The 12,270-nt window shown below is 57.2% G+C and overlaps 1 protein-coding gene across 2 annotated transcripts; it reads right to left on the reverse strand.

Annotated features, from left to right (window-relative positions):
- Positions 1 to 1,976: 1,976 nt before the first annotated feature.
- ACKR1 (atypical chemokine receptor 1 (Duffy blood group)) lies at positions 1,977 to 4,762 on the reverse strand. 2 transcript variants are annotated; one of them, XM_085315602.1, is made up of 2 exons: positions 4,505 to 4,762; positions 1,977 to 3,175 (listed from the first exon to the last, which is right to left on the reverse strand). In XM_085315602.1, exons 1-2 carry the CDS (start codon positions 4,523 to 4,525, stop codon positions 2,219 to 2,221), a joined length of 978 nt encoding a protein of 325 aa, XP_085171728.1. In that variant the 5' UTR covers positions 4,526 to 4,762; the 3' UTR covers positions 1,977 to 2,218. The 2 variants fall into 2 exon arrangements, with proteins under 2 accessions (XP_085171728.1, XP_085171727.1); XM_085315601.1 differs by having other exon boundaries at positions 4,262 to 4,762.
- Positions 4,763 to 12,270: the final 7,508 nt, after the last annotated feature.

Consider the following 12,270-nt stretch of genomic DNA (forward strand, 5'->3'; position numbering starts at 1 on the left):
CCAGAATTACTGTGCTTGTCCCACTGATCTTCTTATTGACATTTTGAAGGGTCATTTGGGCTTCTGAGCTCCTTAAAACCCAAGTGGAGCTGCCAGGAGGAGTGATGAGTGCTTGCCACATTCAAAACACTGTCAAGAGCTTGATGAAGAGGCTCCTGGCATGGATGCTGGGGACACGCACCCCGTGGGGAAGGTGAGGTGAGCACCAGGATTTATACAGCTCAGGAAAGACCTGGGCTCATCCATCTCCCACGGAGCTCGGAGAACTTGGATTTCTCCTATATGTTATTGACAAAGTCCATCAAGGCGTGTAGTCCTAAACTTATTTTTACATGTCTGTGGTTCCCACCACCACCACTCTCCGTGGTCAAAAAAAGACAGAAGCACTTTCAGGGGCTGTGATGGATCTGGCCGTGACTGGTGGATGCTGTTGGCTGCATCTCCAAGGCTGGAGCTGAAGGCAAAGCTCTGATGCCTATGTTGGATCAGAGACTCCTATCCTGCAATTTAGGAGCACCCAAGATCTGCCCCGTTCCCTGYAGATTTTGCAGCTTTCCTGACTTGCTCTGTATCTGCAGCCAAGAGCTCTGCTGTGAGCAAGTGGGGTTAAGCAGGGTGGTGAAGACAGATCACAGCTCCTAATACAAATATAGGCTAAATCCTGCCTTGGCTTTCAACTGTGGTAAAACCCCACTCAGATCATGCCTAAATGATACATGGGAGAGCACTGCCCTCCCCTGGGTGCTGGGTGTGAGCACTGCCCTCCTCTGGGTGCTGGAGATGAACATTGCCTTCCCTAGGTGCTGGAGATGAGCATCCCCCTCTCCTGGGTGCTGAGAGTGAGCGTTGCCCTCTCCGAGTGCTGGGGTGAGCGTTGGGACAATTTGCCCGTGGACTCTTTCTGGTGGGAGCGGAAAGTCTTCCCACTCGATCCTGGACGTTCTTTGCCTTCCCCCCCCCCACTTTGTGCTGGCTGCTGTGGCTGCACAAGCTGCTGCTTTTGGTCTCCGGTGTCTGGGGCTCAGGTCCCACAGCGGGACAGTGACAAGTGCCCTGTGCCTCTCTCGCTGCCCTTTTCAAGCCAAGTTAATCTGCTGCATCCAAGGTCAAACCCATTTCTCCCTCAGGTTGCACTGAGCGGCTGCTGGTAGGGGGTGGGGGTGGGGACTTTGCAGTGATCAGCAGGCAGGAAAAATGTAGCCAAGAGCAGCCTGAGTGCTGCCCCCTCATTACTCGAATGGCCAGGAGATGCCACTGGATCAGGAGTGGGAAGCCTTGGTCCTGCTGGACCAGGACAGATGTGCTTGCACTGGCGCTGTGCTGAACCTGCAAGGCTTGACTTTCCCTTGGTCGCCTGCACCCACCAGCTGGGCTCCTGCAAGRTGGCAGAGAGGAGGCATCACGCAGCGAACGTGGGACACGGGGCCACTCATGGTGTGTCTGTGTCGTGCCGTGCTCGGCGCACCGAGCGAGTGCGCCCTGCGGTGCAAACCTTGCCCCGTCATCCACCGCGCGCCCCGCGCCGGGCRCCCCTTGCCATGCAACCTGCGCCGTGCTCCTTGCGCTGTGCCATGCGCCGYGTCCTGCATTGAGCACCCTGCGCTGTGTTGCGCCTTGTGCAGCAGGCACCGGGTGCCCCGTTACTGGGTGTCATGCTCCGTGCGCCACACATTTGGCACCCCATGCTGCGCACCCTGCCTGGTGCACCTTGCCTTGAGCACCCTGTACCGCGCACCCTGCGCTGTGCAACTCCCTGCGCTCTTTGCTCTGCGCCCCGCGCTGCCCGCCCCCGCCGCTGTGCATCCCGCGTCGCGTGCCCTGCGCTCTGCCCCTTGCACTGAGCAYCCCGCGCTGTGCACCAGCACTGAAAGCCATGCGTTGCGCACCGTGCCCCATGCCCCCTGCACTGGGTGTCTCCCAGTGCACTGCCCCCTTTTGGGGGGCTTTTCTGAATAAGGCAGCCAGAACCACGAGAGTATCCAAACCGGGGATACTTTATTGTCCGTTTTGCAGGAGAACGGGGCACCTGAGGCCAGATGTAGGCTCTGCCGGTTGTGCCCCACTGTTGGATCAACCGAGTGCTGCTGCATGCTGCAAAGGCGCCGACAGTGCTTGGCTGTCACGTTTTGGAGGCTACGGAGAAGGCCGGAGCAGTCACCTTGCTGTGGGCCTGAAGGTTGGGCTGGGCACCATTGGTGTGACACAGATGGGTGCCACTTCATGTGCCCTTGGGTGCTGTGCRAGCTGCTCGGGCCATGCTGCGGGACCTCGTCTGGTAGTGCTGGAGCCGCGCAAAGAGGAGCAGCAGCGGCCCCAGGCAGCAGTGCAGGACGCCCAGGGCTTTGCAGAGCCCCAGAGCAAAGTCAAAGTGCTCAAAGGTGCTGCAGGTGGGCTGGASCACCTGGATGTGCAGCAGGAGTTCCACGGCGAGTCCCATGCTGTAGGGCACCCACAAGCTGAAGAAGATCCAGGGCACCCAGCTCGCTGCCTCCCACCCCTTCCGCAGCCATGGCACGGCCAGCCTGCCCACCGCCACGGCTACCGGCAGCAGCAGAAAGAAGCACAGGTAGATGGTGAGCTGGGCCAGGTAGGCCGGGGAGAGGATCTCCACTTTCCTGAGGATGCAGGACACCTCTGAGTTTGCCACTGTGCCGCTGGTGAAACCAGCCGGCATTGCYAACAGCAGAGCCACTGCCCAAACCACCACGGCAAGCCGCTGGCTTGRACGGTCCCAGCGTCTCCAAGCAGTGCAAAAGCCACTGGCCACCAGCAGGCCCTGGGCAAAGAGACTCCAGTGCCACAGCACGTGGACAAGCTTGCACGGCCCCATCCCCAGCTTCCAGCCATACCAGATGCTGGTTGCAAAGATGGGCAGCAGCAGGGTGAAGAGCCCACTGCCCACCAGCAGCTGGGCCACCAAGGCTTTGCCATGGGGCYGGCTCCACACATGGTGGCACTTGGACAAGGCCACCAGCAGCACCAAGTTGCTAAGGACTGCCAAGGCGCAGGCTGTAGCCAGGAAGGTGGGAGCCACATTCTGGAAGATGAGGCAGTAAGAGTTGTGGCAGGGCTCGGCGTCGGTGTAGTCCACACTGCTGTAGTTCTCGCTCATGGAGAAATTTTCTATGATGTCCATGAGATCGAAGAAGGTACTGCTCTCCAGGACGCTGGGGCTCTGCAAAGGAGATGAGCGGGTGTCACGCTCGGGCGTCATTGCTGAGGATTTATTTACACCCGTTGCACTGTTTGCGGTGAGTTATCAGGCAGAGACACGTTGCTTGGCAGAGGGAGCATGGAGCTGGCCTGGGGCTGATATCTTGCCCCAGGGACCAGCACCCGCAAGAGGGAGCAGAGCCCTGGCTATGCCTAAGGTGTGAAAGCCCCAAGTTTCTTTACGGCTTCAGAGGGGTGGCTTGAGATAGACCCTTTGCGGGGCTCTTCAGGGGCTGGCACTGCTTTTCCCAGGGGTTTTGTGCCTTTTGGGGAGGGTGACGGCCTCTGGGGCCGTGGCAGCCCGTCCCCACAGGGAAGAGAACTCTTGGCTTGGAAATCCTCATGCACACGTCACTGCGAAGCTCTGCTGGTATTAGTAGCTGCTCAAGCCTTAATACCTTTATCGGTGGAAATTGCTGCCTGATGCTGCTGCGTCCTTTGGACACTTAGACCTTTGCTGCGAACTGCTGGATGTGGGGACCCGCTCTGAGGGCACTGGGCCGTTGGCAGCCACGCTCTCACTGCCTGCTGCTGCCCTTCCCGAGAGCTGCTCTCTTCCACATGGGCAGAGCATGAGCACTGCAACAGCTGGGTGCAAACCCTGCAACAGCTGGGTGCAAACCCTGCAATGGCTGGGTGCAAATGCCCAACGGCTGGGTGCAAGCCCCACCAAGCTGGACACAAGAAAATGTTTCCCAGTGGCCCCAGCTCAGTGCCCCTGTGTTGCCCACTGCCCTGCACCCCCTTCGGCAGGAGGTGGGTGAAGGTTTGGTGCAGGGTGCCCTCCACTGTGGACCTGGACCTCCAAAGTCCCTGGAGAGTGCAGAAAGGATCTGGGGAGAACTGGGAGGTGACCAGCAAGTATGGAAGGGTGGCTTGGGTGTGGGAGAGAGAAGCGGCAGAGAAAGGGAGCCCTTGGGGCTCTTGGGGTGGGGGCAGCAGGAGAGGGGTCAGTGCAAGAGCTGAAGAGGGGAGAAGGGAGATAGGCGGCAGGAAAACTGGAAACGGCGACCCATTAGAGAAGGTGGTTTTCTCTACACTGAAATACCTCGAGATGCTCCTCTGCCAAGATGGTTCTGGGAAGCGCCAACCCTGTGTCCATGGTCTCGGGTCACATTTTTCTTAGCTGCTCGGAGCACAGGGCAGAGGCGAGAGCCCGGCACGGGCATGCAAGGAGAGCATGCGGCGTTATCGTGGAGGCCTGCCCATAGCCCCTGCCTCGGGGGCTTCCCAGCAGGATGGAAAAGYGCTTGAGAGAGAGAGGAAGAAGGGAAAAAGGGGGTGCACTCACCACGGGGATGCAGTTGCCCATGACGTCCGTGTCCCGGGATCAGCGCTGCCCCTGATGGTGCACGCTCAGCGGCACGTGCTTCCGCAGCGGGCGCTTTGTGCGCGCGGTGTGTCCGTGCCCGCTCGCCGACGGCAACTTCGCACGGCGGCGCGAGCGCTCTGCCGGGGGCTTTGCACAGCGGGGGTGCTTGCCGGCGGATGCCGTGCACGCTCCTTCGCTCGATTGCTGCCGGGCTGCAGCGGGCGCTGCTTCTCTCCCTCCGAGGGGAGGTAAATGACTGCGTTAATGAGATAAGAGCTGGCTTTTTAATAACAAGCCCTTTGCCCTGGCAATCCCCCTTAGCCATGGAGTGAAGGAAAAGGGTGGGCCAGCATTGCCAGTAAAAGCTGAGAATGCAACACGTCTGAGTTTCTTAGCCAGGAAGCAATCATTTCTTGGCAGAACACCTCAAATTCATTAGGAATTTTATTTACAGGTGTCCGTGCAGACCAATTCCTGGCCCTGATGCTCATCGCCGGGAGGTCGGAGGATCCAGGGATAAGTRAGCCCTCCTGCAAGGCGCAAGGACTACTCCGTCTCCCCCCCCCCAACCCCCGACCTGGCGCTGCTGGAAGGGGAGTCTTGCAAAAGGTGGCTGAAATACCGGGGATGTGGGGAGTTCGACATGGAGCAGCTTCACTGGGCTCGGCGCAGGGCTTTGCGGGAAGCACAAGATGCCAGACATGGGCAGCCCTGTCGGTGTTGACACCAAGGAGGAAGCAGCGACAGCGGGAGAAGGGACAGGCTGGTGCCTCCCTGTTCTGGGAAGGAAATGGCAGAGCAGCTCAGGCATGCGGTGCTTTCCAGCTCCGGGGATATTAGGTGTTGTTCCACTGTGGAAAAACACAGYGCGTCCTCAGGACATCCCTCCTGGCTCAGCCCCAGAGCAGGATCCTGAAACCAACCTGGGGCACCGGATGCAACTCCAGAGCCTGCTCTGCAGCGGGCTCATCCCTGCAGAGGTGCTGGCCTGCAACCAGCAGCCGGCCGGGGCTTTCCTGGGAAGCTGGGAGCCATGCACTTTGGCAATGCTGGGCAGACCCTGAGCACAGAGCCAGCAAAACTGAATTTAAAAAGCTGCTCAGCTGCGAATCAGAGCCTCTGACGGCCCCGCTGCTGCTGTGAATGTGGTGCTGAAGTACGGCCGCAAATACTGCAACGCCGCCTCCTTCCCCGGAGACTCACTTTGCGCTTGTGAACGGATCCGGCGATTGATGCTCCCCTTGCATGCAAATGCCAGGAGCGAGGTCGCGAGGTCGCAGGGCGCATCGGCGGTTCCTTGCCTCCTGGGTGCATGTGCAGCCAAGGTTTAGCCCAGTCCTGCCTAGCCCCGTGTCAGCCTGTATTGCCCCATCCCGTGTGCGTTTCTGCTCCTTCTGGCCTCTCCGGCATTGGGAATGGCTCTGGGAAGGGGGGGGGTCACTCTAGAAGTGCTCGATAACTACACAGCAGTGAATTGAATTATTTAGCGTCTCTATTCTTTAATAAACCAAATTATGTGTTTTTTCATTAGGAGAGCCCACTAAATAATTCACTGCTTTGCATTTCTCTGTTTGACTGACTGTTACGGTGAATTACCCAAAGAACAAGCAAACCTGCTTGTCGGGGGCTAAATTATTAATTCTCACTTATATTTTTTCAGTGTTTTTATTATGTGCAATAAAAGAACCACTAAAGAGAGAGCTGGCCAGATAATGTTCATGACTGAACCACCTCCCTTGGCTGTACATCTCTCCAAGGGCGTTTTTTAGGGTTGCAGCAATGCTCAGCGCTAGGATGGGATCCTGCCTGGCCTTCCTGGGGGCACATTGCACTGTGGCAGCAGCAGGGTTGGGGACACTGAAAACCTTGTCACCTGCAGGCTCGTGTCCATGCTGGGGGGGGGGGGAGGAGGACAGGGGGCTGTGGCAATGAGGCCATGGAGGTGGGTCACCACCAACCCGCTCAGGGCGCCCAGAAGGGGGGTTGTGCAAGGGGCAGAAACGCAGAGCCAAGTTTCAGATCGTTCTGGAGCTGAGCGGTCCGAAAATGAGGGGCCCTTGAGATGGAGATGGAGGGGGGCAGAGCTGTGGGGCCAGGGAGGTGACCACAGAATCCAGTAGGTCTCTGTGGGGTACAGACATGACTCTTTTGCCTCCAGGCACCCTGCAAAAGCCCCACAAGCAAAAGTGCTGCCCTAGGTCAGGCTGGGGGGCTACGGGCAACGGGGCCTGGGGGTCTAGGCACAAGGGGAACTGGCATTTGGGGAGGATGAGGGAGCTGCGGGTCCAGGCTGGGGATCCCAAGGGACTGGGGCAGGGCAGGATAAGGGGCTAGGGGTCTAGGTAGGGGGTCTGAGATAAGGGCTGGGGGTCAGGGCTGGAGGGGGGCCTGAGAGGTCTGGGTTGGAGGGGTCTTGGCTGAGGGGCAGGGAGGTGCATGCTGGGGGTCTGGGATGAGGGGCTGGGGATGGGAGCTGAGGGAGCTGGAGATCCAGGCTTGGCATGTAGGCTGGGGACCCCAAGGGGCTGGTGGTCCTGTGGGGGGGGTGTAGGGGGGGGGGTCCAGCAGCCCCTACTGTGCCCAAATATATATGCAATGTCCTTGAATTTCCCCAGGACTGGAGGAAAACTTGCACTTGCCGGTGCGCCTCCCTCCTCACGCTCACGGGAGGTTGCTCATGCTCCGGGTAGGCTTTCAGGCTGGAGCAGAAGCACATTACCCACTTTAAAAAACAACAACAAAAAACAAAAAACAAACAAACAAACAAAAAACCCCCCCACATAATCGAGCTGCGAGCTGGTGCCCTTCGGGAGAATCTGCATTAACCTGAAGACGGATGGTCCCTGCAATGCTGTGTGACTGCCCATCACTCACCGGACGGCGCTTCGCATCCCCAGAGCGGCTGGGGACAAGCCCTCACCCGCATAATCAAACAGATAGAGGAGCCTAGCGAAGGGCTGCAGAGGAACAGTGGCTCCCGGTGATGCTTTTGCATTTACCACCAGCCCTAAAAGCAGTGGAGGATGGTCATGGCCGCGCTCGGGGGATGCTCAGGGACGCCAGGGGAAGGTGACATTGCACCTCGAGGGATGCCGTGATCGGGCTGGTGGGTGGCAGGGTGCTGTGGAGGTGCCCAGGCTGGTGGGTCATTGCTGTAGGTGCTGGGTGTGATGCGGGGCTCACAGGTCCGTGGGGCACCCTGCAGCTCTGCGTTGGTGCAGAGTTGGGCCGAGCCGTGTTCGTCCATGGGCTGAGCTGTGTCCTTCCATGTGCTGTGAGCTGGGCTGAGCTGTGTTCATCCATGGACTGAGCCTTGTCCCTCCTGGGCTGTGCCTTGGGGTGAGCCATGTCCATCCACGGGCTGAGCTATGTCTCTCCTGGGCTGTGTCTTGGGCTGAGCCTTGTCCCTCCTGGGCTGTGCCTTGGGGTGAGCCATGTCCATCCATGGGCTGAGCTATGTCCCTCCTGGGCTGTGCCTTGGGCTGAGCTATGTCCATCCATGGGCTTAGCTCTGCCTCCTCCTTCTTCTGCCCTGGTGCCCTTTTCCCTGCAGAACTCTATCTTCCCCTCAACCTGCACCCCACAGCTCTCCCCGGTGCTGCCAGAGGGCACAGCAATGGCCTGCCATAGCCTGGCAGAGTCCCAATGGGTGCTGCCATCTGGTCACAGCCATTTACAGGGCCCAGGCCAGGTGGGCACAGCGCGGCCATCCGCAGGATGCGCACTCACGGGGTGGCATGCCCCCGCTGTGCTCATGTCATCACGCTCATGAGCCTGGGAGGGCAAGACAGTCAGAGGGAGCTGCTGATGAAGAGCAAAGGGTGCTGCGCGACCACGCGGAGAGGCTGCCAGGTTGTGGGTGAGACCCCGCGGGTGCACGTGATGGGCAGACAAAGCCTCGCAGTGTGCAGGAGACCTGGCGTGGGGGGGGGGGAGCGCCGGAGAGGAGAATGCGTGTGAGCGTGGCCCGAGGACAGGGGCCAGTGCCTTGGCGCACGCATGTGCAAGAGGGAGCTGGGGGCAGCGCTGCGGCGGGGGCGGAAAGGCACGCGGCTCCGCAGCGGCGACCCGAGGGCCGAGCTCTGCCAGCGTAACGTGCACCCGGAGAAGCAGAGAAGAGCAGGCAGGTAACGTGTGTAATCCAGATATATTTATAGGATTATTTTTCCGAGATTAGCACAGGATATTAGAAAGGTTATAAAGTAACATCGACGTTCGTTGTCTCCCTTTATGTACATACAAGAACACAGCACAACAACACAGACCGTCCTCTGCCCTGCCCCGCTGCCCACCCCTCGGCGTGTTCAGAGCTCAGTACAAATATGGCTTTCGTGGTCTATTGAGAGTTCAGTGCCGGCCGGGAAGCATCCAGAGCGCCTCTCTGGGGGTTGCCAGCTGCCGATGCCCAGCAGTGTTTCCCGTGGCGCTGCACGTGGGCCTCAGGGATGCTGCTGTTTGTGCTGCCTGGGGCCTGGTGCTGGGCTGACCCACTGCTCCCCTTGGTGCTGGGGAGCACCCCTTGGTGCTCTCCTCCCGACCCCAGCTCGCGCTTCCTCTTTGGGGTTGCTGGTCCATCCCTGGCTGAAGAGCAGCTTTCCCAGTTGGTTTCTGGGCCCACTGCCATGTCTGTGCTCGGAGGAGGTGCCCCCATGCGCCCATGTCAGTGAGCCTGGCTAYAGTGGAGCCCCCGGTCCTTGCCAGAATGGAGACGATGCGACCAGAGCATGGAGCATCATCCTGCAAAGCAGCAGCCCTGACACAGGGCCTGCGCACGCAGGGAGCAGAGATGAAGGGGCACAGAGCTAGAAAAGGGGTTCTCAGGCTGGCAGAAGGCTAAGCATGAATTAAAATGCCTGGCCACAAAATGTTGCCAAGCTGGGTCATCACTTCGCTGGAGAACTTGTTCTCACCTGGGGTAGGAGGTCCTCAATGCTCATTTGAGCATCCACACAGCTGTCAAAGAGGGCTGAGTGGCAGCCAAGAGGTGCTCCCCACAGAAGGAYGCTCTCCAGGACTGTCCCTGGGCACACTGACCACACGGGGCCAGCCCAGTGAGGGCAGACCTGGTGGCAGACAGTAGGCATGGGGCTGGGGCTCTCCTGGACACCCACCAGCCTGGCAGTGGGAGTCCTTTGGTCCAGAAGTGGTCATGTAGGTTTGATGAGGCAACTTGTACCCTGAACTGTCCTACCAATACAGTGACACTGCTTGGCTCTACTGGGTGCTGGCACTGGTGGGCACAAGCTCAGTCCTGGGTGTCTCCTCTCCATTGTAACAGTGTATTCCCTCATGTCACCACACTAGTGACACCATGTGTCCCATCACCTCCTCACACTCCTGATGCAGTGCACATTTTCACCTCCTCACACCAGTGACATGGTGTGTCCCCTCAACTCTCCATACCTGCAGCATGGTGTACCCCATTACCAGCCACCCTAGTGACATGATGTATCCCCCCCCTCTGCACTTGTGATAAGGTGTATCCTACCTCCTCCCCACACCTGACACTGGGGTATCCCCCCACTGACTGAAGTCACTCCCCACACTTGGTGCAGCATAYCCATGATCTCCCCATTCTATTGACGTAACGTAGCCCATTGCTTCTCCGTCACACAGACACGGTGTGTCCTATCCCCTGGTCCACACTAGTAACACAGTGCATCTCATCTCCTCCCTACACTAGTCACATGCTGTATCCACTCATCTCCCACACGAGCGACATCGTTTATCCTTATCACCCCCCACGTTTCTGACACAGAGTTTCCATTGAAGCTTGTAAGAAGATGTCTCCCCGTCACCTCTCATCCGCATGGCACAGCATAGCCTGTTGCCCCATCACAACCATGAGACAMAGTTGCCCATCAGCCTCACGCCCCAAGACAACAGCGTGCAATGCGCTTGGCACACGGTGTCTGTCATTACCCCACATGCTTTTATGCAGTGTATTACATTTGCCCTCACACCCATGGCATAGTGTTGCCCACGACACTTCACAGCTGTTAAATGCTGTGTCCAGTCACAGCCTTCCCCTCATGGCACAAGGGTTCCCATCAGACCTCACATGTGCTACACAGCATATCACATCATCCCTCCCACTTGGGGCACGGTGTAGCTGATCATCCCAACACCCTGTGTCACGATCCTGGGGTATCCCGTTGCTCCTTACCCTTGGCCTCTGCTGTTTCCCATCACCTCACAGACTTAAGGAATGTGATTATTCTTAAATAAAAGGCATTATTCTGTTATTTTGTAACACAGTGGATGCCATCACTGCTTCACACAAAACACGTTTATCTCACCTCCTACACTAGTAATGTATATCTCATCATCTCTCACACTTGTAACATGGTATACCCAACTCACGTCTATGTGCAYAGCCCAGTGTATCCCAGCATTACTCACACTAGCAACATGGTGTATCCCAGCATTCAAAACACTCGATACAGGGTGTGTCCCATCATCCCCCACATGCACAACATGGCCATGACAGTCATGATATGGTGTAGCTCTTCACTTTTCATATTAACAACATAGCATATCCCATCACTGCCTTATACTAGTGGAATAGTGAATTCCACTGTCCCTCAGATGCAAAATGCCAGTGTATCACATCACCCCAACACAYAACACTGTGCAACCCATCATGCCTCCCACTCACAACCCTGTTTACCTGTTATTCTTCASAGTCATGACATGATCATCCAAAACACTCCATGCATAGTGCACCCCACCATCTCCCAGGCTCACAAAATGGTGCCTCCCACAACATCTCATTCTTGTGACATGATATATTCATGTCTCATACATGCAACATGCTTTATCCACAACACTTGCAATGTAGTGTATCCACTAGCAGCACGATGTACCATCACTTKCGACACAGTGTTGACCATCAGACCTCATGAACCATGATGTATCCCATCACTGCCTCACACTCTTGAGATGGTGTCTCCATTACCACCTTATGAGATGGGATATCCATCACTCATCACATCTGTGACCTTATGTATCTGTTACCCCTCGCRACATAGGTGTCTCTACTACCCTCACACCTCATGACACAGTGTATGTATCATTCCCTTGCATCTACAAAAGCCCTTTGGCTCTCGTTTGCACACATAGTCGCTGTGCTGTGTGCCTCCTCTCATCAGTTTTAGATGTCTGCAATATCTGCAGTCATGGCTCAACCTTCCACTGAGCCTTTGTGGCCATGGAAGGGGAACGGGCCCACTTGGGGTGAGGCCTGGCCTATCCTTAGCTGATGTCTGCATCAAGCACCATAGAAGAGGGTGGAAGGTTTATTGTGCTGTTTCCTGTGACTTCTGCTATGACATAGGATCTGCATGAAGGCCACATTCTGATTTCTCTGTCAGGGTGAAAAAGGAAGCTGAGGTTTGTTTTGGGGGCTTGGAAATACTGATGATGTCTATGCTGGAGCTCGAGCAAACACAGAAACCAGCTTTCCAGGTGTGCTATCGTCATCAGTGCCCGAGGGATGATCTAGGGAAGAGTATACTCTGCTGTCAGTGAAGAGAGAGCAACCAGCTGGACCCTCGGCTTAGGCACCCAAGACRGCAGCAGTGACAACTGCCTACACTAGCCCTAGAAGCAGCTCTGGGATGGCAGTGCTGGACTCAGGCAGCTGAAAAGTCCATGTGCTGCTTGGYGGTGCCTATGGCACACTGCCTCTAATGGGGCACAATCTCACTTTCTAACCTTAAATACCCGAGTCCCTTTCTTCAGGA

This window comes from Rhea americana, unplaced genomic scaffold (genome assembly GCF_003343005.1).
Source record: "Rhea americana isolate MKP2758 unplaced genomic scaffold, rheAme1 scaffold_430, whole genome shotgun sequence".
In the NCBI taxonomy this organism is placed as follows: domain Eukaryota; kingdom Metazoa; phylum Chordata; class Aves; order Rheiformes; family Rheidae; genus Rhea; species Rhea americana.